General features: G+C 42.5%; 1 protein-coding gene across 3 annotated transcripts in view; it reads right to left on the reverse strand.

Moving 5' to 3' along the window:
* Window positions 1-26,310, reverse strand: part of LOC129868591 (teneurin-1-like) — a 180,426-nt gene that overhangs the window by 7,739 nt on the left and 146,377 nt on the right. For 2 of the 3 annotated variants that reach the window (XM_055942709.1, XM_055942706.1), the window contains exons 22-29: window positions 25,297-25,529; window positions 13,401-13,555; window positions 8,701-9,067; window positions 7,786-8,296; window positions 6,749-6,924; window positions 5,735-5,970; window positions 1,967-2,260; window positions 1,447-1,837 (exon numbers count right to left, since the gene is read on the reverse strand). In XM_055942709.1, the coding sequence (XP_055798684.1) occupies window positions 1,447-1,837; window positions 1,967-2,260; window positions 5,735-5,970; window positions 6,749-6,924; window positions 7,786-8,296; window positions 8,701-9,067; window positions 13,401-13,555; window positions 25,297-25,529 (2,363 nt within the window). The remainder of the gene's footprint in view (window positions 1-1,446; window positions 1,838-1,966; window positions 2,261-5,734; window positions 5,971-6,748; window positions 6,925-7,785; window positions 8,297-8,700; window positions 9,068-13,400; window positions 13,556-25,296; window positions 25,530-26,310) is intronic. The other variant, XM_055942708.1, reaches the window with a different exon arrangement.

A 26,310-nucleotide genomic window follows, 5' to 3' on the forward strand; every position in this document is an offset into this window, starting at 1 on the left:
TTGGAACTCGGTAGTGAGTGTTGCAACCGACAGACAATTTTTACGCTCTAAGTGCTTCAGCACTCAACGTTCACGTTCTGTGAGCTTGTGTGGCCTACCACTTCGCGGCTGAGTCATTGTTGCTCCTAGACGTTTCCACTTCACAATAACATCGCTTACAGCTGACTGGGGCAGCTATAACAGGGCACAAATTTGATGAACTGACTTGTTGGAACATCCTACGAAGATGCCACGTTGAAAGTCACTGAGCTCTTCAGTACGGGCCATTCTACTGCCAATGTCCGTCTATGGAGATTGCATGGCTGTGTGCTCGATTTATACACCTGTCAGCAACGGGTGTGGCTGAAATAGCCGAATCAACTAATTTGAAGGGGTGTCCACCTACTTTTGGCAATGTAGTGTACACCATATCAAAACCAGCATGTAAAAGTCCATAATTGAGCCAGCCAAATCAACCAGCCAGGCTATATATTCTCAAGGATTCTCATTCATGCTCTCGTCTACCATCATCCCTCTCTCTCTGCTGTCCCTGATTGCTTATTTCAGCTTCAAATCAGACTTATTGTGGCCAGCCAGTGGAGGACCTGGGATGCTATTAAGAACATGTTCACGTCAATTCGTTAGAAGGAAATCGAGGTGGATTTGTGCAGGGGGCCTAGCATGGAGACTGGGAGAGACTGGCAGAGTCTGGTGACCCCCAACAGCGAGACATGTACATCTATAAAAAAGGACAGAATAGAAGTCTGTGAAGCTGAGGAAATTGCTCATCAGTGCACAGCAGCACTCGCAATCTCCATCTCTTCAGAATGGGTTCTGATTTGGTGCCCTATATAATCAGTGTGCCATTCCACATTGGCTTTATAGGGATTTCAAATCCCTACTGAGTTCTGGAGACATTCATGGATTTTGCTCCCAAAAATAGATTTAAACTTAGCAGACTGAATAGGATATATCATTCTCATGGGTTAATTATTGGGGCCATATGCCAGAGGATATATTTCAAGAGGTGCTAATAGTGTATTTCATGGTGGTATACTCAATCTCTCAAAGCAGACTTATATGTCAAACTTTAAGTCTAGTCTGACATAAAGCATTATCAGAATTGCTTATAGTGATTAGAGCTCACAATGAAGGATCATCTTCAGCTATGCCTAAAGGCCTCCTCATCTAATATAGCTTATATGGCTTATTGTTCTAAACTCCTGCAGAGGCACAACCATTTGTGGTTTTATTTCTTACATTAACCTGTCATAATACATTCCATTATTAAAATCAATAAGCTCCTTTATGGCATCCCCATCATTTAGAATCCATCTTATCATCTTCTTTTTGTTATGTGAGGATCATACTTTATTACTGAGGTTTAACCGGCTTGTCTTCGTTTGTATAGTCATTACATGCTATTCCCCATCCAGTTAGCTAGAAGGTTGGTCTGTATTGAGGTACCTGTCTGTCTGTAGCGGATGGTGCACATGAAGCCCTGGTTCATGAGGTGGATGGTCTTTACACCCCCGGAGGTCTCCTCGTAGGTGTAGGTGACCAAGGTGGTGTCGTACAGGATCTCTGCCAGGCGGGACTGGCGGGTGTATCGGTAGAGGATACGGCGGCCCGTGCCCAGGTACAGAGTCTGGAGCAGACGGCCATCATGGCTGTAGTCCTGGATCACAGAGGCTCCGCTGCTGTCTGGAGGGCTGTAGGTGTTCCTGTAGTAGCCCACTGACAGCATAGACTGCAGGCTGTGACGCACCATACTGGGCATGGTCACAGACATCAGGTAGTCCGTGTGGTCATACTCAAAGGTGTACCGCCGCTGGCTGTGCAACAGCAGCATGACCGACTGCAGAACACACAAACAGAAGTAGATTAATGCTCTGAGCTACAGACTGCCACTTCATTTATATCCATACAGAGAACAAACTAAAACAATTTGTTCTGGATAAATCACATCTAGCAAATAACTGAATACCTTCTCCAGAAAAGTGTAGCTCCATATCTTCCCATTGGTCCATGTCCTGGAGACCACCCTCCCATTCTCATACTCCAGTTTCTCTGACCAGTTGCCCCTCTGGATGCTGGTCACCAGGCCCGCTGGAGAGTAGGTCACATTCACCTCATTGTACTTGCTGCTGGGAGACCAGACGATGGGACGACCCATCTGGTCATAGAGGATCCGCAGGGTGAACTTGCGGTGGTCATCATAGATCTTGCCTACTCGTGTGGCTTGGTTAAAGTCTATGGACAGCACATTTCTGTTGTGAGCCTGGGGATGGTGAGAGACAAAAATTATAGGTGAGTGAGTGGTAGAGTCGTTACTCTGAGTAACAAAACTAGATCTGTTGACTGGAAAACGGTTCTATCCCCGGAGATAAGAGTGATACAATCTATGTTATGTTTAAAAAACAGATCTGTGATGCTGAATCAACACCGAGCTTTAAAAGAATTTAGTGTGATGGTAAATGAGTGTTTTCACCATCACTAGAAATAGCGATTCAGACAGGCAGTAATGGAGCTGAATGTTCCCTATCTGCCTCAGCTCAACTAGAAATGGGCGATTAAATGCTTTTATTTCATTTCATCCTAATTGGTAGGTGGAATAAGTCAAACATTCTGCACAGTCTTTCCCTCGTTATCCTCCTTTCTCTGACAGTCATCATTGTATCTCCCTCTGTGCATGTTCTATGAAGTCTGGGATACAATTGATTTCCCAATTTCACTGTCTGAATCTAAAAATATTCCACCAAAAAGTTCTAGAGATCCATAATATTTGAGCAAGTCATGTCTATACAGTTGAAGTCAGAAGTTTACATACACCTTATGTTTAAATACATTTAAACTCAGTTTTCACAATTCCTGACATTTAATCCTAGTACAAATTCCCGGTCTTAGGTCAGTTAGGATCACCACTTTATTTTAAGAATGTGAAATGTCAGAATAATAGGAGAGAATGATTTATTTCAGCTTTTATTTCTTTCATCACATTCCCAGTGGGTCAGAAGTTTACATACACTCAATTAGTATTTGGTAGCATTGCCTTTAACTTGTTAAACTTGGGTCAAACGTTTTGGGTAGCCTTTCACAAGCTTCCCACAATAAGTTCGGTGAATTTTGGCCCATTCCTCCTGACATGGCTATTGTAACTGAATCAGGTTTGTAGGGCTCTTTGCTCGCACACGCATTTTCAGTTCTGCCCACACATTTTCTACAGGATTGAGGTCAGGGCTTTGTGATGGCCACTCCAATACCTTGATTTTGTTGTCCTTAAGCCATTTTGCCACAACTTTTGAAGTATGCTTGGGGTCATTGTCCATTTGGAAGACCCATATGCGACCAAGCTTTAACTTCCTGACTGATGTCTTGAGATGTTGCTTCAATATATCCACATAATTTTCCTCCCTCATGATGCCATCTATTTTGTGAAGTGCACCAGTCCCTCCTGCAGCAAAGCACCTCTACAACATGATGCTGCCACCCCCATGCTTCACGGTTGGAATGGTGTTCTTCGGCTTGCAAGCCCCCCCTTTTTCCTCCAAACATAACGATGGTCATTATAGCCAAACAGTTTTCTGGTCTGATGAAACAAAAATCGGACATTTCTCCAAAAAGTACAATCTTTGTCCCCATGTGCAGTTGCATACCGTAGTCTGGCTTTTTATGGCGGTTTAGGAGCAGTAGCTTCTTCTTTCCTGAGCGGCCTTTCAGTTTATGTCGATATAGGACTCGTTTTACTGTGGATATAGATACTTTTGTACAGGTTTCCTCCAGCATCTTCACAAGGTCCTTTGCTGTTGTTCTGGGATTGATTTGCACTTTTCGCACCAAAATACATTCATCTCTAGGAGACAGAACGAGTCTCCTTCCTGAGCGGTATGACAGCTGCACAATCCCATGGTGTTATACTTGCGTACTATTGTTTGTACAGATGAACGTGGTACCTTCAGGCGTTTGGAAATTTCTCCCAAGGATGAACCAGACTTGTGGAGGGCCACAATTTTTTTTTCTGAGGTCTTGGCTGATTTCTGTTGATTTTTCCATGATGGCAAGCAAAGAGGCACTGAGTTTGAAGGTAGGCCTTGAAATACATCCACAGGTACACCTCCAATTGACTCAAATTATGTCAATTAGCCTATCAGAAGCTTCTAAAGCCATGACATAATTTTCTGGAATTTCCAAGCTGTTTAAAGGCACAGTCAACTTAGTGTATGTAAACTTCTGACACACTGGAATTGTGATACAGTGAATTATAAGTGAAATCATCTCTCTAAACAATTGTTGGAAAAATTACTTGTGTCATGCACAAAGTAGATGTCCTAACCGACTTGCCAAAACTATTGTTAACAAGAAATTTGTGGTGTGGTGAAAAATAAGTTTTAATGACTCCAACCTAAGTGTATGTAAACTTCCAACTTCAACTGTACGTACAGTGCATTCAGAAAGTTTTCACACCCCTTGACTTTTTCCACATAAATTCAGGAATAATAAGTAGCATGGACTCACTCTGTGTGCAATATTAGTGTTTAACATTATTTTTGAATGACTACCTCATCTCTGTACCCCACACATTCAATTATCTGTAAGGTCCTTAAGTCAAGCAGTGAATTTCAAACACAGATTCAACCACAAAGACCAGGGAGGTTTTCAAATGCCTCGCAAAGAAGGTCACCTTTTGGTAGATGGGTAAAATAAAAATAAATCAAACATTGAATAAATCCTTTTCAGTATGGTGAAGTTATTAATTACACTTTGGATGGTGTATCAATACACCCAGTCACTCTAACGATATAGGCGTCCTTCCTAACTCAGTTGCCGTAGAGGAAGGAAACCACTCAGGGATTTCACTATTTCACTGAGGATGGATAATCAACATTGTAGTTACTCCACAATACTAACCTAATTGACAGTGAAAAGAAGGAAGTCTGTACAGAACAAATATTCCATCTTGTTTGCAATCAGGCACTAAAGTAAAACTGCAGAAAAACATGGCAAATAAATGTACTTTATGTCCTGAATACAAAGCATTCTGTTTGGAACAAATCCAACACAATACATCACTGAGTACCACTCTTCATATTTTCAATCATGGTGGTGGCTGCATCATGTTATGGGTAATGTCTGTCATCAGCAAGGACTAAGAAGTTTTTTAGGATAAAAAGAAACGGAATGGAGCTAAGCAGAAGCAAAATCCTAGAGGAAAACCTGGTTCAGTCTGCTTTTCAACAGACACTTGGAAACAAATTCCAAATTCACCTTTCAGCAGGACAATAACCTACAACACAAGGCCAAATATACACTGAAGTTGATTACCAAGACGACATTTAATGTTCCTGAGTTGCCTAGTTACAGTTTGGACTTAAATTGGCTTGAAGATCTATTGCAAGACTTGAAAATGGGTGTCTAACAATGACCAACAACCAACTTTATAGAGCTTGAAGAATTTTAAAAAGAATAATGTGCAAATATTTACAAAAATGTGTTTTCACTTCGTCATTGTGTGTAGATGGGTGAGAAAAAAAAGGGGTATGAATACTTTTTGAAGGCACTGTATATCTTCCATTTACCATGACCTATAGTGTTATGGAAGAGTCATCAAAGTCCCGTAGGGAGACAATCGTTCTGCTGTACTGTAAGTAACACCTTCAACACACTGTTGTATTGTACCACATGTAGACAGTCCTCCCACACAAAACATATGGTGAGGGGTATTGTGCTCACACAGTCTGTTCTGTCTCTTCCTTACCCTGAGCCTGCGTTCGTAGGCTGTGTAGTTCCCTTTCGCCTGGTCTCTTCTCTGCCTCCACTCGATGACGCTGTAAGCATTCTCGCCCGGAAGGGTGATGTTACACTTGCCCACTGTGGGGTTGACCACGCCCGCCGAGATGTGGGGTTCCGTGTTCAGGGTCACCTCCATGCCGCTGGCGAACGTCACCCACAGAGAGCCGTCCGAACTCACACGGTATGTGTTTTGAGCATGCTCTGTGTGGGGACATGGGACAGAGTAACAGAGAGTGAAGTGGGAGAGAGAGAGAGAGAGAGAGAGAGAGAGGTTAACTCATGCAGTACTACAACAGGGACAGCCAACTCATACTGCCACAGAAGACTGGTTACACTGTAGCCTACATACCCTAAATGGCAGTAGTCAGGGGGAAAAGTATTATAATTAAACTGACTGTTGAATATGCATATGGCTTTCAGTAATACCACTGTGTTATCTCTTCAATAAAATACATAAATAATATTATTCACCACTTTTATTGAAGAGATAACAGAATGGTATATTATTGCACGTGCCATGTGACATTTCATTGGTATCTCCTTGAGTCACTATATTTCTACAAACCACTTGCGTGTCTATGTGAGAACAGAGGTGTGACCGTGTGAAAGGAGATTGTGAGACATGGATTAAACTCAGCTCTCAGCAGCTCTCTCACTTCTCTCTTCTCTGCTGTTTGTAGGAAAGTCAGTGTTCACTTCCTCACCAACTCTTCACACCTTTGTCAGACCTGTCATCTCATTTTTATTTTAATGCTCTATTAAATAGCTGTTGGGCCATCATTAAAACTGTTAACCTTGTAAAGGCATGCATGTGAACAATGCGTTAAGGAGACCGAAATAACTTAGATATAGAAAGGAATGCATTTGCTTCATCATTGCTGGTGACATGCCTGACTTCACATGGCCTCTCCCCAGTGACAGTGCGGCATGATAATGAAAAAAAAACGAGAGATGAGAAACTGACGCGAAACCTTACTACTACCTTGGCGTAATGTATAGATAGTGCTGGCAGCAGAGAAGTTTGTGGCTGTGATGAATTTCTCCCGATTTGAAGTGTCTGCTTCCACCCGCACTGATTTCTCCATATTGCCGTAGAAACTGCTGACCTCTCCCGTTGGCAAGGTGACATTGATGAGATGACCATCAGAATTATACCTGGTCAAGGACACACCCAGTCATATAACATCCTAACAAGGTCTGAAATGTGGGTCTTAAAATATTGTGACAACCTTGTATAGTAAAATGGAAACATTTACTGTGGATTCCAGAATATTCAAATTTTGAAAGGAGCTGAGCGCCTTCCTGTAGTTCCTTAGTTTCACCACTGGGTGACAGTATAACAATGCTGCTGGAACAAAGGAGCCAATGAGGTTTGACCTCCAACGGCAGTCACTGCAGGACACTGAGGACAGTGTTAGAATGGAGTTTGAGTGGATTTCGCCTTTTCAAAGGGACACAATAAAGGGGAGGTTGTATTGCCGATCAAACTAAATTAAAGGGAGGAAAATAAAGAGGCAGTGAAAAGGATTCTTTGCCTCTGACATCCGAACAGATTTTAAACCCAATGCGCCCCTGAACAAATCCCTCAAAATGCCTACGCAAACATTTTATATAATCACACTATTCCCACTTCTCTTTCAGGCTTTGATTCACCAACAAAAAGAAGTCAATTTCCGCAGGCCAGCCTGTGGAATTGCCCCAATTAGAGAAAAACATAATTTAGGAAATAATCTTCTATTAGAAAATCCATTTATATTTCCTTTTTTTCCTGACAATCTTATTTATATACCTTTCAAATTTCACACATTCCAAACTATCTCTGAAAAACTGCAATACTGCAGCAAAATGTTACTGTATAATGGGAGTGTAGGTGGTGAAGCTCTTACAGCTTCACATAGAGGCAGACAGGAACAAGACTTTGGCTGTGATATGCAGGATGCTAATAGAGTATATTCTTAAGCATAATTGTCATTGACGTCAATAGACAGACGGGAAGAAGTGCTGCGGAATACTCACTGATAGACCGTTGTCCAGGCAATCTCATTGCTCATAGTTGCCAGGAGACCTGAGTTGCCATGGTAGCTGATCTGCGCTAGGTCATGCGCCAGGGCGGAGACTTTCTTGAGGACGCCCCCGTTGCTGATAGTGAGCCAATAGACCTGACCCCCGGGCACCAGCAGCCAGAGGGGCACGCCATTGGCATCACGGCGCACGTGGACAGCGGTGTCGTCGCTGGAGACCACGGCGCTCACGTCGCCCTCTCCTGAGTAGGTGAAGTTATAGACGTAGTCTCCGGTGACCAGGCTGCGGGTGTGGAGGTGGGTGCCGTTCACGCTGAACAGATAGAGCTCCTGGTCCACCACAGAGGTGATCTCATACATGCTGTTCTGGTTGAGCTGGGGCCTGTTGGGGGACAGGGCCCTGATACGGATGTTCCCCAGGTCTGAGATGTACAGAGTCCCGTTAGGGGAAACAGCCAGGGAGGAGGGAGCCTTCAGCTTGGCATCACGGGCATATCCACCATCGCCTGTGGAAAAAGGACAATGCAGAGATTGAGCACTCAACCAGCTAAGGTAGAATACATTGAAAAACGATTTATGTATTTATACTTTATTGAATAATAATGTGGTGTTTGACAAGTTGCGATGTCAAATAAAATGTATATGAATAATACAACATCATAGACAAACTGAGAAGTGTTGAGCAAAAGCAAAATAAAGTTGCAGTTCATCCCAGCCCTCTACTGAGCTATTTCACACATTAAAGTATGTTTGTTTTGTCAAGCTAGACTGATGCCACCATAAACATCATGCGGGCAGGTTACAATAGTTCCAAATCATTGCATGTCCATCCAGAGAGCCTCTCCACAGGTCTCTGATAGACTGCTGAAGTTAGTCTGAGGCATAATGGTGTTCACAACAGGGGACCCACCGGAGAAGCAGTCACAGTTGGGGTCGATCTTGCAGTCACACTCAGTGGGCGCCCCGGCCACCACAGAGATCTCCCCGTTGGTGGTGACCTGCTGGATGCGGTTGATCTTCCTCTCGTCCGTCTCAGCGATGTAGAGTGTGCCCTGGTGGGAAACTGCGATTGCTTTGGCTGCCTCCAGGGTGGAGTGGACAGCTGCCTTGCTGACCAGGTAGTGGTCGATCCCAGGGACCTGGCAGTGGATGGGCCGGCCCGCCACGATCCTCACCTGGCTGCTCTCTGACACCTGGATCACTATGTTGTTGTCCAGAATGTACAGGGAGTTGTCCATGGGGTTGACAGCCAGGTAGGTGGGCCATTCTAGACGAACCTAGAGCAGGGAAACAGTTTAACAAGTGTACATAGATGGGTGCCACAAAGTTTCTCCTGAAACATTTCCTTTACAGTTTTTCCACTGTCTTTGATGATCTAAATTATATTATATTGTAATGAATATTATGCAATGTTATGTAAAAGAAGTAGTCAGAATAGCACAGACAGTGCCTTCAGAAAGTATTCACACCCAATGACTTTTTCCAGATTTTGTTGTGTTACAAAGTGGGATTAAAATTGATTTGTCTGTTTTTTTTAACGATCTACACAAAATAATCTGTAATGTTGAAGTGGAAGAAAAATTCTAACATTTGTAAAATATTTATAAAAAACACTGATTAGATAAGTATTCAACCCCCTGATCAATAGATGCTAGAATCACCTTTGGCAGAGATTACAGCTGTGAGTTTTTCTGGGTAAGTCTCTAAGAGCTTTGCACACCTGAATTGTGCAATATTTGCCCATTATTCTTTTCAGAATTCTTCAACTGTCAAATTGGTTGTTGATTATTGCTAGACAACCATTTTCAGGTCTTGCCATAGATTTTTAAGCAGATTTAAGTCAAAACTGCAACTCGGCCATTCAGAAACATTCACTGTCTTCTTGGTAAACAACTCCAGTGTAGAATTGGCCTTGTGTTTTAGGTTATTGTCCTGCTGAAAGGTTAATTCATCTCCCAGTGTCTGGTGTAAAGCAGACTGAATCTGTGGTTGAAATTCCCTGCTCGACTGAGGGACCTTACAGATAATTGTATATCTGGGGTACAGAGATGAGGTAGTCAGTCAAAAATCATGTTAAACACTATTATTGCACACAGTGAGCATGTGACTTGTTAAGCACATTTTTACTCCTGAAGTTATTTCGGCTTACCATAACTAAGGGGTTGAATACTTATTGACTCAAGACATTTCAGCTTTTCATTTTTAATTAATTTGTAAACATTTCGAAAAACATGATTCCACTTTGACATTATGGGGTATTGTGTGTAGGCCAGTGACATTTTTCTCTCTCAATTTAATCCATTTTAAATGTGGAAAAAGTCAAGGGGTGTGAATTATTTCTGAAGGCACTCTACGCTGTGTAGACTTCTTTGGCAAAGTCTGTCAGTGTCATTCATTCAGCAATGTCAAATAGAGGACATATTGTGAAAGCCGTATAATAGCATGTGACTATTGTACAATTGTACAAGTGGTAATGTAACTAAAATCATTTTTGTACATGGGCTCACACTGTGTTCCCCTGAGACTCAGCTCAGGACACACATTTCAAATAAAAAGCTCCAAGGTACAGTTCACTAAGCGTGAGTGGGATACTTAAGGGTGCTGGACAGTCCTAATAAAGAAATGTGCCCATATAATCACCCCTGTGTTTAATCGGATCATGAAAAACCATTCTTCCACCACAAATAATGGGTGCAAAGTGTTCCTGCACAATAGGGGTGAATGATTCAGATTGGTGGAGGATAAAATTAGTTGCCATCTCACCTTCAAGCACTCTGAGATGATCTGATGAAAGGGACTGTAGTAATGCAAGTCAATTGTGCGTGAATGAAAGGAATCTGTTGAGGAATAATTTGACACTTCTCTACACTGGTAACAAAATATACTGACAGCATAGTGTCCACACATTCACATTGGAGGGGACTTTTCCCACTGCAGCCATCGTTTCCAAGCACATCTGTTGTGAGAGAAGCCTGGCAGCTCCCCTCCAAAAACAACGCTAATTGACATCATGCATTTTTCTCTCCTGCGTTTGAAAAAAGAAAATCCATGCAACCTGCTCCACCTAAAAGCTGTGATATGCTTGCATTTTGTTTGCCTGAAAATCTGGAATAGTGTGATAGGTTCTGTCATATAATACACTATCACTGAACTTTTCCATTATTTCAATTCACTTTGTACCCACACAATGCTAATCTGTTTACAGTGACTCAATACAACACTTTCCTCACCCTTATAAATAAAGCGCTTTATTATTCACTTGCAGGGGTCTCATTTGCTAGGGGAGGGGAACCAGAGAGTTATGCCTTATTGCACTGTAAAAGCCTGGAGTGGTGGATTGAATGGAGTATTGGACTCCCTTTGTTTCTTAGATCTCTCCAGCCTTCTATTGTTTTCAGAATGGCTTGGGGGAGAAACACATTGCTCTTGAGATGAGACAGTGTTTATCTTCCAGTGTGATTCAACAACTAAATAACTCTCATTTGCCTCCTGCACAGAAATCAGCTTTGGTCCAATCTGGGGTCACAGTTTAAAGTATTTGTTGGGCTGTGCATGCTGAGAGGCCTTAGGCCTTGCACACACCAACAAATATGCATGGAGAATTCTGGAGAAAAGGGAATACCATTGCCAAACCTATATATAAACCACCACCACACATCATATTAAAAATGGCCAACTCACTGCAATACTGGCCATTACTTTGATTCGAGGCTGTGGTCTGATAGTTTGGACATCTGATTGTATCACAGTAGAACATCAAGCTTTGCATGTGAGATACCCGAGGAGGAGGGAGAGCGCCAACTTGCAAATGAGCATCTTGAGGATGAAGTTGCTTGAAATCACTCCACTGCATAATACACCCGCGTAAAAGGGCTCATTCAGAAAACCAACAAAAGGAATTGTCAGAAAATGAAAGCCAGGAGCGCAAAGCCTGAAACATGGACAGTAAAAAGAATAGCTGTATGCAAGATATCATCTGAATTTCAAGCATTTAATTTAATGCTTCGTCATGCTGCTTCTCAAATGTCAAATGTCTATGGGAATAATAGGGAGTGTCAATGACCGGATTATTGTGATGCAAAATAGGCTTTCTTTCTCACAAGCATACAGTATCCTCCTATATACAGGTTTAATTGAGACGGTACAGTATGCAATGTCCCTGTTGCCTCTCTCTACAGCATCACAATCTCAGATTCAGATCATGCGAATGCTCTGGAGGAAACCCACACCCATTATGATCTAATATAGTTTTGTCGCTTTTCATGAGCGCTTTGATGGGTTCATCAGCACATGATCCAGCCCAGTGATGCGCATGGATAATCATTCTACAGGAGTAGCATTCTACAGGAGTAAATCTGGGCATAAGAGGAGAATTGCGCGCTTCTTATGTGATAAGCCCTTATGGGGGCACAGCAGTTAATTTCCCTGTTCCCTATTCAGAGCTGTGCAACCCGCTCAGATGTGGGTCAATGTGCTGTGTTGCTGTGAAGAAGAGAGAGAGAGATAAAAGGGTAGAGAGAAAGGCAGAGAGAGAGCGGTACACTCTTAGAAAAAAAGGTGCTATCTAGAACCTAAAAGGGTTCTTTGGCTGTGCCCATACGAGAACCCTTTGAAGACCTTGTTTTTGTTCTAAGTAGAACCCTTTTGGTTCCAGGTAGAACCATTTTCAGTTTCATGTAGAACCCTTTCTACAGAGGGTTCTACATGAAACCCAAAAGGGATTTACCTGGAAACAAAAAGGATTCTCCTATGGGGACAGCTGAAGAACCCTTTTGGAACCCTTTTTTCTAAGAGTGTAGAGGAAGAGGGGTAGAGAGATAAAGAGAGTCTGTAGAGAGAGTGTGACTGTAGGGCATATATCTGCAGCCCTCTCTGAAGGTTAGCCAGCCTCAGCATTTTTACAACTTTTGGTGAGAACTTAATAAGGTGGTTTCCTATGGCAAGGTCCGGGGGGCTGAGAATAATTGCTCTCTGAGTCAGGGTGCATCCCGTGCTGGTCTGGGCCTCAGCTGCCCGTGAGAGCAGAGACAGAAGCAAGAATATAATTCACCATTGAGAGGGAGCATTCAGGGGCTGAGGCCAGTTAATCATGGCGGGAACGTCTCAAAGGAAATGTCCTCTATCAGGACTCTCCATTTTTATAGGTCAGATAGATATATAAGATCTGTCTATTTTTTTCTTTCTTTTTTTATAAACCTCTTGGACATTAAAGTCTAATTGCTGATCACTAATATCAGTTTTAATGCTTTGATGACTGATTGACGACTTAAACTCTGTTACTTATAGATGACTGCATATAGGTTCAAATGGAACTGTTGCATGATTAGATCCTTGGAACTAAAGGAGGATATACATATTAGATAAGGGGTATAGAATAGCTTTTGAAATACCATTCTGTCTGTTTAGTTTACCAGTACTGCTCTAAGTAAACGTCGTGCTTGGAAAACCTGACATTCCTAGCTCTCTCTGTGTGCGTGTGTGTGTGTGTGTGTGTGTGTGTGTGTGTGTGTGTGTGTGTGTGTGTGTGTGTGTGTGTGTGTGTGTGTGTGTGTGTGTGTGTGTGTGTGTGTGTGTGTGTGTGTGTGTGTATTAGCCGTCTAGCCATCTCACCTGTGAAATATCCATGCGGGCGTCACAGCTTAACGGTTGAGTGGACATCAAGCCGTTGGAACCAATGACAGTTGATATCATTCCTTTCCCATTGATCTTGCGAATCATGGTTCCATCAACAAAGTAGACAAATCCTTGCTTGTCCACTGCAATCCCTGTCGGAGGGGAAGGAGAGACAATTCATTACTGCACAGCTCAGTATCAAAGAAACAGCAGTAAAACGTTGTTTGAATGTTCAGTTAGATGTCTAAACAGGGTTGTCATAGAGTAGATGTGATTATAATGACAATATTAGAAGTTTGATATTACATTCACGGTCAAGAGACCAGTCAGGTGACACAGGCTGTTTATGATAATCATATAGGTATATTATTACTGAACTCCCTTTAAAGGAAGATGATGAAATACTGTATGTCATCGTAACACTCTCATTCATTCCTTATTGGACAATACACATATAGTGTAGCCTACATTACACCAGGGTTTCCCAAACTTTTTGCCCTGGCACTACACAGCTGATTCAAATAATCAAAGCTTGATAATGAGTTGGTTGTTTGAATCCGTTATGTAGTGCTAGGCTAAAAACCAAAAGGTGCACCCAGGAGGGGGCCCAGGACTGAGTTTGGGAAACCCTTCATTAGACAACAGTGAGTCTGAAGCATGTTTGTTCAAAGAGTGATCCTTCATGGTAGAGTGAGGAGCATGCAACTACTTTTATCCCCGTCATCAGCTCCCTTCTCCCCACAGAGATGGGTGCTGCATGATAATACAGCCAATTCATTTCATCAAGTGTCTGGGTATTATCAGATGAGATTTGCACTGCAAGTTGGGAGCCTCTAGAGTTCACAAAGCAATGCAGATTCCAGATCACATGCTGCTGCTGGCTTCTCTAACGTTCTCCGATCCCAATGAATGAAGCAGCTTTAATCGTCTTAGAGGAGCTTACATCCTTAAAACCAATTCTAACATTTCAGTTTGAAAGAGGTTCAAGGCAACGATTTAGCTAGTTGCAGTATGCATGGAGCAGCATCTTCTTATTGTGTTCATTGAAAAAGATGACAAAATAGTCAACACAGCAACAGTGGATGATAGCCTACAGAGTCCCTTCTCTGCGAATGAAAAGATGTGGTCTGAGTAAAATGTTAATAGATAGAAGTATATGCTTTTGAGGTTTCAAAGGGTGTAATGAAGCTAGCGTTTGTGCCAAAAAAAGAAAATGTATGTAATAAATAATACATTTCAATATGGTTTCATTCTTTGCCATAACTACTGCCTGATATACACTACCGGTCAAAAGTTTTAGAACACCTACTCATTCAAGGGTTTTCCTTAATTCTTTACTATTTACTGCATTGTAGAATAATAGTGAAGACATCAAAACTATGAAATAACACATATGGAATCATGTAGTAACCAAAAAAGTATTAAACAATTCAAAATATATTTGAGATTTGAGATTCTTCAAATAGCCACCTTTTGCCTTGATGACAGCTTTGCACACTCTACATATACACTGTACGGTGTAGGTTTTCAACTAAGACCGTCAACGTAGACTTGGGAGCTGAAAAGAACAGCTGTGTGACATGCAACTGTGGAATTACACACCAGCACAATGTTTGTGCATTTCATGTTTAATCAGGAATTAACAATTCTGAGGTACAGTGCAGTAAATGGATTGCCATGGAGAGGCCTTGGAAATCTTGTAGAATGGACTTCTTTACTTTGTCCGTGTGAACAATCAGACAACACAATTCTGCCATTGATCCTTGTACCCAGGGGCGCAAATTTTGAAATTGTATTTTTGCCACCCTAGTTTTATCATTGGAATGTGATACAAAACGAGGCAACGGTGTGCTTTAGGACCATGTGGACACTTTCGAGCGGTTGGGTAGGCTGTTTGAGTGTTTATCTGACTGGATCAAATCACATTTAAAATAATGCCCCCCCCCACTTCTAAAACCAAAGGTGCGTCCCTGCTTGTACCACTCAAGGTCAGGTTGAGATATCCTGTCGAGTCAGTCACTTAGTAAGCCTAGTGGGCTGAATGGCATCTCGTTGGCTGCTTCTCTGGGACTAGCCTTGGACCTATTGGCTTTGTGTCCATGTCCACACAGTGTTTACATCAGGGCTGGCCAGCCAACTCGTCTAGGGGCGCTGTATGTCTGTCTGCTGCCAGTTATCTCTCATTCAGCCACTGGTCAGGGCCAGAGAAACCAGGAGAGTAGACTCACTCATCTGACCAATCAATGATGAAACCAATCAATTAATAATAATTTATTTCAACATAGTGTACATAAGATGATACTGAGATCCTACAGATACCGTGTGTGGTTAAGCTTTCCTGGAAAATCTTAATAATCTATTCGAGCAGTCTGAACAAACGCTGCACATGACAACATTATATCCTCAAATATGCAATGATTGGTAGGCTAATTTCCTTTAAGACACAGAGATACTGAGGAATATATTTTTAACTGATTGCCAGACATGTGTCCATGAATAATAGAAATCCAAATGCATAATTTTAAAAATATATATACACTGCTCAAAAAAATAAAGGGAACACTTAAACAACACAATGTAACTCCAAGTCAATCACACTTCTGTGAAATCAAACTGTCCACTTAGGAAGCAACACTGATTGACAATAAATGTCACATGCTGTTGTGCAAATGGAATAGACAAAAGGTGGAAATTATAGGCAATTAGCAAGACACCCCTAATAAAGGAGTGATTCTGCAGGTGGTGACCACAGACCACTTCTCAGTTCCTATGCTTCCTGGCTGATGTTTTGGTCACTTTTGAATGCTGGCGGTGCTCTCACTCTAGTGGTAGCATGCATGAGACGGAATCTACAACCCACACAAGTGGCTCAGGTAGTGCAGCTCATCCAGGATGGCACATCAATGCGAGCTGTGGCAAGAAGGTTTGCTGTGTCTGTCAGCGTAGTGTCCAGAGCATGGAGGCGCTACCAGGAGACAGGCCAGTACATCAGGAGACGTGGAGGAGGCCGTAGGAGGGCAACAACCCAGCAGCAGGACCGCTACCTCCGCCTTTGTGCAAGGAGTAGCACTGCCAGAGCCCTGCAAAATGACCTCCAGCAGGCCACAAATGTGCATGTGTCTGCTCAAACGGTCAGAAACAGACTCCATGAGGGTGGTATGAGGGCCCAACGTCCACAGGTGGGGGTTGTGCTTACAGCCCAACACCGTGCAGGACATTTTGCATTTGCCAGAGAACACCAAGATTGGCAAATTCGCCACTGGCGCCCTGTGCTCTTCACAGATGAAAGCAGGTTCACACTGAGCACATGAGCACATGTGACAGACGTGACAGAGTCTGGAGACGCCGTGGAGAACGTTCTGCTGCCTGCAACATCCTCCAGCATGACCGGTTTGGCGGTGGGTCAGTCATGGTGTGGGGTGGCATTTCTTTGTGGGGCCGCATAGCCCTCCATGTGCTCGCCAGAGGTAGCCTGACTGCCATTAGGTACCGAGATGAGATCCTCAGAGCCCTTGTGAGACCATATGCTGACACATGCACATTTGTGGCCTGCTGGAGGTCATTTTGCAGGGCTCTGGCAGTGCTACTCCTTGCACAAAGGCGGAGGTAGCGGTCCTGCTGCTGGGTTGTTGCCCTCCTACGGCCTCCTCCACGTCTCCTGATGTACTGGCCTGTCTCCTGGTAGCGCCTCCATGCTCTGGACACTACGCTGACAGACACAGCAAACCTTCTTGCCACAGCTCGCATTGATGTGCCATCCTGGATGAGCTGCACTACCTGAGCCACTTGTGTGGGTTGTAGACTCTGTCTTATGCTATCACTAGAGTGAGAGCACTGCCAGCATTCAAAAGTGACCAAAACATCAGCCAGGAAGCATAGGAACTGAGAAGTGGTCTGTGGTCACCACCTGCAGAATCACTCCTTTATTGGGGGTGTCTTGCTAATTGCCTATAATTTCCACCTTTTGTCTATTCCATTTGCACAACAGCATGTGAAATGTATTGTCAATCAGTGTTGCTTCCTAAGTGGACAGTTTGATTTCACAGAAATGTGATTGACTTGGAGTTACATTGTGTTGTTTAAGTGTTCCCTTTATTTTTTTGAGCAGTGTATATTTTTCAACCAAAATACTCACAAGTTCGAACAACATCGGTGTCAATACTGCTTGTTTACAGACATACCTCATCATTGAGCTTAATTGCATGACATATCACCCTCATCATTTAGTTAATTATGCATGATGTGGGATGATAAGTGTTCCCCTCATACCCTTCAGAGTGTCCCAAATAACGAGATAGTACTGAAATAGAGAGCAGAGCAGAAACCCCCCATGGTAAGCAAAACACTCCTAAATTAATAAGATGAAAAACATGTTTCAACTTGTTCGTTTGGTCTAATTAAAATTCCAAAATACAAGACAGCTCAATGTAAATATCTGTAACCTTGGGGGTGAAGCTGTTAATACGCTGGGCAACATGTTTACTTCTTGGATCTGAGGATTAGTTCCAGTCTTACAGGCAGGAACGCTGGGTTGAAGCAGATCTAATCACGTCTTTTAATTTGAGGGATACTGTTGATGGAATTATTGACCACTACTACCTCAGACTGCCGTCTTCTCCAGTTTCCACATATTGAGAGAAACATGAGGATTACACAAGTCGGAGGATTTCTACTGTGTCCAATATGTCAAGCTCTCCTATACTGTAGTAGACCTAATGTATTGTAGTTGTTAGGCTTATAATATAGTCATAATGAAATACATTCAAAACATAATTTGAAATGCAAATATACATGTTCTATGGTAGTTATATGATACCTATGTATATGAGAGGTCTAAAAGTAGCACTAAATAGATGAATTGTCCAGAGATGATTGATTAAGCCCTCTGTAAATTAATCATGTCTAGGTTACCTCATTGAATCCCCCAACTCCCAAACATTGGCCTGGTGAGGTGCAGTCACTGCTGAACGAGAGAGACCAAATAATTGATGGCACAGACAAAATAATACTACTTCAGATGCCAGTAGTACAAAGCTATTACCCTGGGTATCATGTAAAATTTCACAGCACAAGCTTAGGTGGATGCCCTGGGGAAAAGGTAGGAAATGAGATGATAAATTGACCAGTCACCAGGTTTGACCCAGCATTAATACCTTGCCCAATGTATTTAATAAAATAAAGAAGGGAAAACATTAATTTTGAGGAGAAGCTCTTGACCCTTATCCATCCCTGGTCCCTGCCACTGGGGCGAGGAGATGCATATCCAGGGCAGCCTAGTCTGGGCAGTGCTGGGTGGGTGGGGGAAGCCGCCTGCTTGGGATGATTGGGTGCCTGGTGTCACTCCCTGGCTTCCACAGCCAGTTGCTCCACATCAGAGAGACTGATCTGTGGGTTCTGCCTGATCGTACATGTGTTTACAGATGACTGCTCCTGCCACTTTCACGCACGCCTCCTCATTAAAGAGGCACTGGCGGCCTCTATGCCGTCTCACACTGATAACGGCAAGTGTACACGGCCTATGAAATGATTGCCCGTCAGCTCTTGTTCTCTCTGGAGAGGACTTTTGTGTGTGGCAAGATTGATTCCTGCACCACACGTGAGGTTGATAATTGGCCATGTATGTTTGAGCTGAGAACTGCCACAAACGTGGCTGAAAATGGTTTAGATTTTCTTTGAAACACTGCCACATTGAAACTAAACCACGGGACCTGTGTATCTGGTATAGCAAGCGCCCACCTTTATACTGAAGAATATTGAAATCCAGTGTGGCTTTCAAAGTGTGGGTACAAAGAGGGTGTGGATTTTTTTTTTTGGGGGGGGCTGCATAAGGCCGGGGGATAAATTGAGGGGTGTTCTGAGATTGGGAGGGGAGATACTGTACAATGGTATCTCACCTGAAACAATACTACTACCGCCACTGCTATTGTACCATTGAAAACAAAGAGGGTGCATTATTGATACTAATTTGTTTACAGTACATTGTGTCCCACTTGAAGCAACGTGTTGGCAGATACTCGATGGAACCTAGTGGTTGACCTACTTCTGGGAGACCTTTTTATGGTTAATCAAAAAGCAAACGCTTCAACATCCATTTCAAGGCCAAGCACTCTCCTACTAAGTCGTGAAAATACTTAATCAATAAGCAATGTGTTGCTTTTATTTTTTGTTTATAATCGATTCGTCGCCATATTTCCAGTCAATATGAATCCACTGAAAGTTTGTTCAACCACATTATAGCTACTGCTTGATACACTGTTAAAATCAGATAGATTTCTAACTGACATTACAGATCCTCTACGCTGCATCTAGCTGATATTACAGTAAGTAAACAAACCTGTAGACCTGGGATTTCAACAATGGTCTTAAACATGGTGAAATCCTCCTGTTACAATCGGTTAAAAGCAATTATAAACCGGGTAGTTTGTCTCCTGGATGCTGATTGTCTGGAACAGCAAGTCAGCTGCGTGTACATGTAAGGGCTAATCAACGAGGGGCTCTGTGTTCTATAGAAAAATAATGAACGATGTGGAAGGTGTGTTCCACTATGCGCTAGCAGAGCGGATCTAACCTTCCATGGAGTTGCATTATTTCCCAAAGAACACATAGAGCCCCGAGTTGATAATCCCTTTTATACCAAAGCTATAATTTAACACATTTGCCACTAGAAATGTGTTCATTTGCCTGTAGAACAGCTGTTCAACATCCACTGAATTAGCACGTTTACTACATAGCTACAGTAGTGGCCTTGTTAGCCAAACAAACAGACTTGCTAGCTTGCTATTATGAAAATTGAATTCAACAATGCCAATGTTTTTCAATTTGACTTTTGCTTTTTAAAAGCAGGTCAAATATAATACATGTAAGAATTAATTTCATAGCCATTCAATTATACTGTGCATTATAGAGAAATAATGCACACTACAGAATACCCTTCAAGCCAATAAGGCACCTCGGGGGTTTGTGGTGTATGGCCAATATACCCGACCCCCTGGGCCTTATTGCTTAATGATATAATATAGAAATGTCTGGATATGATGCTATTTGGTACTTTGTTGTGTGCTACAGTATTTTGTGGCAAGAATTTAGAGTGAAAAAACAACAACCTCCTCAGATTTCCGTGGGGTGAGGATTACTGACTGCTCTTAGGTCAGATTTCCGTGGGGTGAGGATTACTGACTGCTCTTAGGTCAGATTTCCGTGGGGTGAGGATTATTGACTGCTCTTAGGTCAGATTTCCGTGGGGTGAGGATTACTGACTGCTCTTAGGTCAGATTTCCGTGGGGTGAGGATTACTGACTGCTCTTAGGTCAGATTTCCGTGGGGTGAGGATTATTGACTGCTCTTAGGTCAGGTTTCCGTGGGGTGAGGATTATTGACTGCTCTTAGGTCAGATTTCCGTGGGGTGAGGATTATTGACTGCTCTTAGGTCAGATTTCCGTGGGGTGAGGATTATTGACTGCTCTTAGGTCAGATTTCCGTGGGGTGAGGATTATTGACTGCTCTTAGGTCAGATTTCCGTGGGGTGAGGATTATTGACTGCTCTTAGGTCAGATTTCCGTGGGGTGAGGATTATTGACTGCTCTTAGGTCAGGAGTGTATTGATTGAAAATATATTTGTGTGCCACATTTGGTTGGGGCAAGACTTTCTAAAAGCACATTTTTGTTCTGAGTAGACTATTAGAAAGCATGTGGACCTGGTGTCAGGTTATCACACATTTGAATCAGTCTGCCAATGCTCTTATCTTTCCTTAAAAGCATATTTTCATCCTTAAGAGCCCTAGTCTGTGAAATTTCAAGCTGTGAAATTGTTGGAATAATCCACTTATTCTGCCTTCTCCTTACTAAGATGCATCAAGCGACAGCTTTCTTACCTAGACTTGGTATCATTGGATATGCATTATCTAATGGATAGACTTGAACTGTTTAAGAAGTAGCCTTAAAGTGCTACGTATCTATGTTCAAGTTCCAACCACAACAGTCAGCCGCTACCTCCTCCTTATTCAGTCTGTTGGCTTCCTGTTTGTGAATCTCAGTTAGCTTGCACTTTAATATGTACCACTAATCAACACCCTCAGAACTTTTAACCCATGTTTAAATGACTCCTAACTGTTGCTGTTCATGCCCTCTTAATTTTGTCTAAAAACAGCAGATCAGATGCCCTCTTGATTTAGTCTAAAAACAGCAGATCAGATGCCCTCTTGATTTAGTCTAAAAACAGCAGATCAGATGCCCTCTTGATTTAGTCTAAAAACAGCAGATCAGACGCCCTCTTGATTTAGTCTAAAAACAGCAGATCAGATGCCCTCTTGATTCTGTCTAAAAACAGCAGATCAGACGCCCTCTTGATTTAGTCTAAAAACAGCAGATCAGATGCCCTCTTGATTTAGTCTAAAAACAGCAGATCAGATGCCCTCTTGATTTAGTCTAAAAACAGCAGATCAGACGCCCTCTTGATTTAGTCTAAAAACAGCAGATCAGATGCCCTCTTGATTCTGTCTAAAAACAGCAGATCAGACGCCCTCTTGATTCTGCCTAAAAACAGCAGATCAGACGCCCTCTTGATTCTGCCTAAAAACAGCAGATCAGACGCCCTCTTGGTTTCAAGAGCTTTTCGCACTTCCTTCCTTTCACACCTGGGCTCAGTCTGGTTCGATTAGAAACATCAACTGATAAAAGTTGCTTCAGGGTCACAACATTTTTAAAACCCTGAAGGAAGATTTGGGCTTTTAGATGTAATGGAATAGGCACATATTTAAACAACATTTCAATCTCCTTATAAAAAAGATGATGTACACAAGACCACAAGGCCCATGCATATTACTAATCAGACCTGGGTTAAAACACTATTTAGGGTATTTCAATTACTTTCAAATGCATTTGGAAGTATGCATTTTTATATGTTTTATTTGAAATGACAAGTAGTTGAATATTGGAATATACACTGCCATGCATTTAATCCAGGTATTTGAAAATAGTATTTTAAATAAGTATTTCGGAATAATTTCAAATAGTAGGCTATTTATAGGAATTTATTTTAAAATACTTCAAATAGAAGTAGTTGATTCTGGCCTCATTATTTGAAAATACTCAAATCCATTGAAAATATGTACGTATTTGAACCCAGGTCTGTTACTAATACATGCATAAAGAAATAACATAAACCCATATACTAATTAGAAAACAAAAGTCTCTGTGTGTCAAACTGAAGCCTGAAGGGAGAGAAAATTCAAAGGCATCTGCCTACATTATTCACATCCTCTCCTGTCAATCAGAAAGGCTGACAAGCTGATGAAAGAAGACTCACAATCTGTGTGACAGTGACAGAGCATCAGCTAAAGACCCGCCAACACACCTAATTGATTCACTGCTGGATTTAGCAAAAAGTGAGCCGATGTCATCTTTCATAATCAAGCTTCTCCCTCAGGCTGCCTTAAGGAGCTAAAAAAAACTCTCCCCTCACAAGTGCTGGGCTAAAGGTCAGGGTTACCTTAAAGCATTGTTCCAAATAATAAGATTATAGCCCTACTGTGTGAAGTGCTCTGGTAAAGTGTGTTTAATAGATCAACATGAGAACAGATAGATCTGTCATACAGAGGAAAGGATGCTAACAGCATCTAGTCCTAGTCACAACAACCCTGTCAACCATCCCCAACAAAAGCATACAAATGACTAATAACAAAATCCACATATGAATACAGTGTATTTCTATACAACTCATACCTATACTGAACAAATTCAGGCCAAGTGGACCATTAGCTGGTACAGTACACAGTCGCTTGCAGGTGGAACAATGTAGTATTTGCAGTTACCGTAACAACATGGGAATCAATCCACCAGGGGAAATGGATTGATCTCAATTTCACTGTTGTTATGAGTGAAAGACTATCTAATCCATCCCTGTCTGGAGTGTCACCATGTCTGAGCCATCTATCAGCCTCACGTTACTATATTAAAACAAACCCTTACTGTATGGCATCATGCAATGATGTGGCGTAGTCTGTAAAGCACCTCTTTCAAAGAACCACCTGGTGCTAGCCTATTACTACCCCTGTTTTTGCACATTGTAATTGACTTCACAGTTTCCCTGATTTGATCATGCCCGTACAAATTGTTTTCACTGATGTAATCAAACCTTTACATCTTGTCCTCAAAGCTGGATCAATAAAACAAGACCCCTATGAATATGACATATTAGGGATTGTTAAACAAAAAAAAACAACTCAACACAATTTGCTAAGTGCAATCCTGTCTCTTAATAGTATAGAAGCCTACTTAAGAGCACAGTTCGCAGAAAAACACATAATCCAAAGCCTTTCTCTTAGTGTCCTATTTATGCAACACAACAGAATGCAGCAGGAACCACAAAATGAGGATAAATCCAAAGCTGGCTGAGGTGACAGTGATGAACTGATGTTGTGGTTTCCTGGTTCAGGGAGCTATTATAATTAATAGTTGTAATGCGTTATGTGCTGCTGGGGACACTTCAAAAAAACGTGGGACTGAGGAGAGTGTCAATACAACATCAATATCAATGAAGGCCCAAACAGTAGTGCGCGTATGGACTGCAGTTGCTTCACAAAAACTGCATCTGCATCTGTGACAGCCAGTAATACTCATTATTCCTGAAGGTTAACGCTACGTCGTGGAGTACGGCAGCCTCTCCTCCTACTTTGCAGATCTGTCAGCCACACTTAAATCCTGTTAGCAATACAGTATCCTGCTCCCTCCCGGCCTGGGCTCCCTGATTTAGGAACAGTTTCATCACTAGTCATGGTTTTACAGTAACATCTTGATTTTGATTTGGCTGCCATCTTTACTCCTGACCGGGCTAGGTGGATCAACTGGCTGCATTGGACCATGTCACATGTTCCTGCAGCAGCACTATAAAGGCCTGTCCTGAGAAGGGGAGAGTCAGTTATTGGGACTGTGTGTGAAGGACTGATGCAGCGACTGTGTGTTATCACCTGATAAAGGCATTACTCTGGCGCCTACGGGGCCATGGGATCCCTGGTATTGTGTGTTGGAGGAGCAGCGAAATTCATTTCCATTGCTGCCATACGGTGCTGTGTGGTCTAACTAAGCTGCTCCCAACCCATTTGATAAGGCTGAAGGGGAGGCTGAGGGAAAACGGGAGGGGGAGAGAGGAGGGGCGGGCACATAGCTGGAATTAATAGCGTCTCAGCGCTGGATCCGGAACATCATGCCCGGGCTGCAGCCAGTCTAAATGATGTGCCCACATTGCTCTGACCCTCATTTGGCTCCTACACATATTAGCCATAGAGGGGAGACAGGAATTTTCAACCCTGGCAAGAAGGAGAGACACTCTATTTGAACTTCAAAGCCGCTGCTGTTTGAGAACAGAAAATGAATGGGATCATCATTGGTGGACAAAGCCTCACCTTCAATCAATTTCAAGGATTTTCTATTGACAAGACAGAAGCACATTTAACCTCTGCTAATAATACATGTCAATATTCAGACCCTGAATCATAATGCTTCTCAGGTTCAGGAAAGGGACTGGTCTCTGCATACACACTTAGACAAAAAGGAACTATCTAGAACCTAAAAGGGTTCTTCAGCTGTCTGCATAGGAGAACCCTTTTAAGAACCCTTTTTGGTTCCAGGTAGAACCCTTTTAGTTCAATGTAGAGCCTTTTGGGTTACATGTAGATCCCTTTCTACAGAGGGTTCTACCTGTAACCAAAAGGGTTTTCCCTGGAACCAAAAAGGGTTCTCCTATGGGGACAGCCGAAGAACCCTTTTGAAAGCCTTTAAATGTCTCCCTTCACACTAGATGGTTAATTCTGTAATTTCCGTTTGAAAATAAGGTAGCCCTTTACTATTTTCAGGGTTATAAACTAATTGCCATATTAAGGTAGTGATGATGCTGTACCTCTGGGGTTGTTGAGGGAGGCATCGATGGCTTTGCCCCCGTCTCCACAGTGGCCTTGATCGAAGGGGGTGCACTGGTCCCCCGTCCCTGCCACCACCTCCATGTTTTTGGCCAGGTCCTTGGGCTCTGTGAGGGTCCTGAGTCTGTAGACCCTCCTGCTGCTGGTGTCAGACAAGTAGAGGGCCTCCCTTACTGGGTCCATGGCCAAGTAGTACTTATGGGCTGGGCTGGAGCTGCAAAGAAAAGACCCTATCACTTAGGTCTACACTACAAAAAACATTAACAATGTACTGTTTGTATATATCAGGGATGGGCGACCCTTTTGTAGGCTCGTGGACCAATAAAAAATAATAATACATATAAAAACATTTTCGGGGGAACACAGTTGGGGTCTCAAATTACTGTTGAGAGTTAGAATAATAGACTACACAAGGTTTCGAAATGTGGTTGTGCATCAGCAGTCGCTCAATTAGCCCATGTCAGCTACATTAGATCGGTAAGTTAGTCTAGCAGCCAGCTATCTGAACTTGTAGTAAGCATGGTCAAATTACCGACCAGCGTGGGGCCAACTGACCATCAGTGATCATAATAAAAACTGCAAACATTTGCCTCCACCCTATGGCAAAATGTTAAGAATTGGGTAAGCAGACCCACGAGGCACTGCGGCCCTCATGATGATTTCCGTTTTTTTGCGGCCCCCACCCTCATCAAAGTTGCCCATCCCTGGTACTGTATATATGAAATACACATTTACTGATCAATCCCCAAAGAGCTGGCTTTTATCATTAAAAACCAGTTCAGTTTCCTTCACAGTCTTTCATCTTAAATGGTTGCTCAAGAGGAACCACGTCATACTGTAGGTTACGACATTAACATCTCACTAATGTGAAACAAACATCTGCCAACCACAGACAAACTCAATCTTTTCACCTGAAGATATGATTAAAATCCATACAGCTCTAACTCTGACAGCTGTATCATCTTTACAGTAATTGCACTGCAACTGAAAGGGGA

The sequence above is a fragment of the Salvelinus fontinalis genome, chromosome 13, assembly GCF_029448725.1.
Source record: "Salvelinus fontinalis isolate EN_2023a chromosome 13, ASM2944872v1, whole genome shotgun sequence".
In the NCBI taxonomy this organism is placed as follows: Eukaryota; Metazoa; Chordata; class Actinopteri; order Salmoniformes; family Salmonidae; genus Salvelinus; species Salvelinus fontinalis.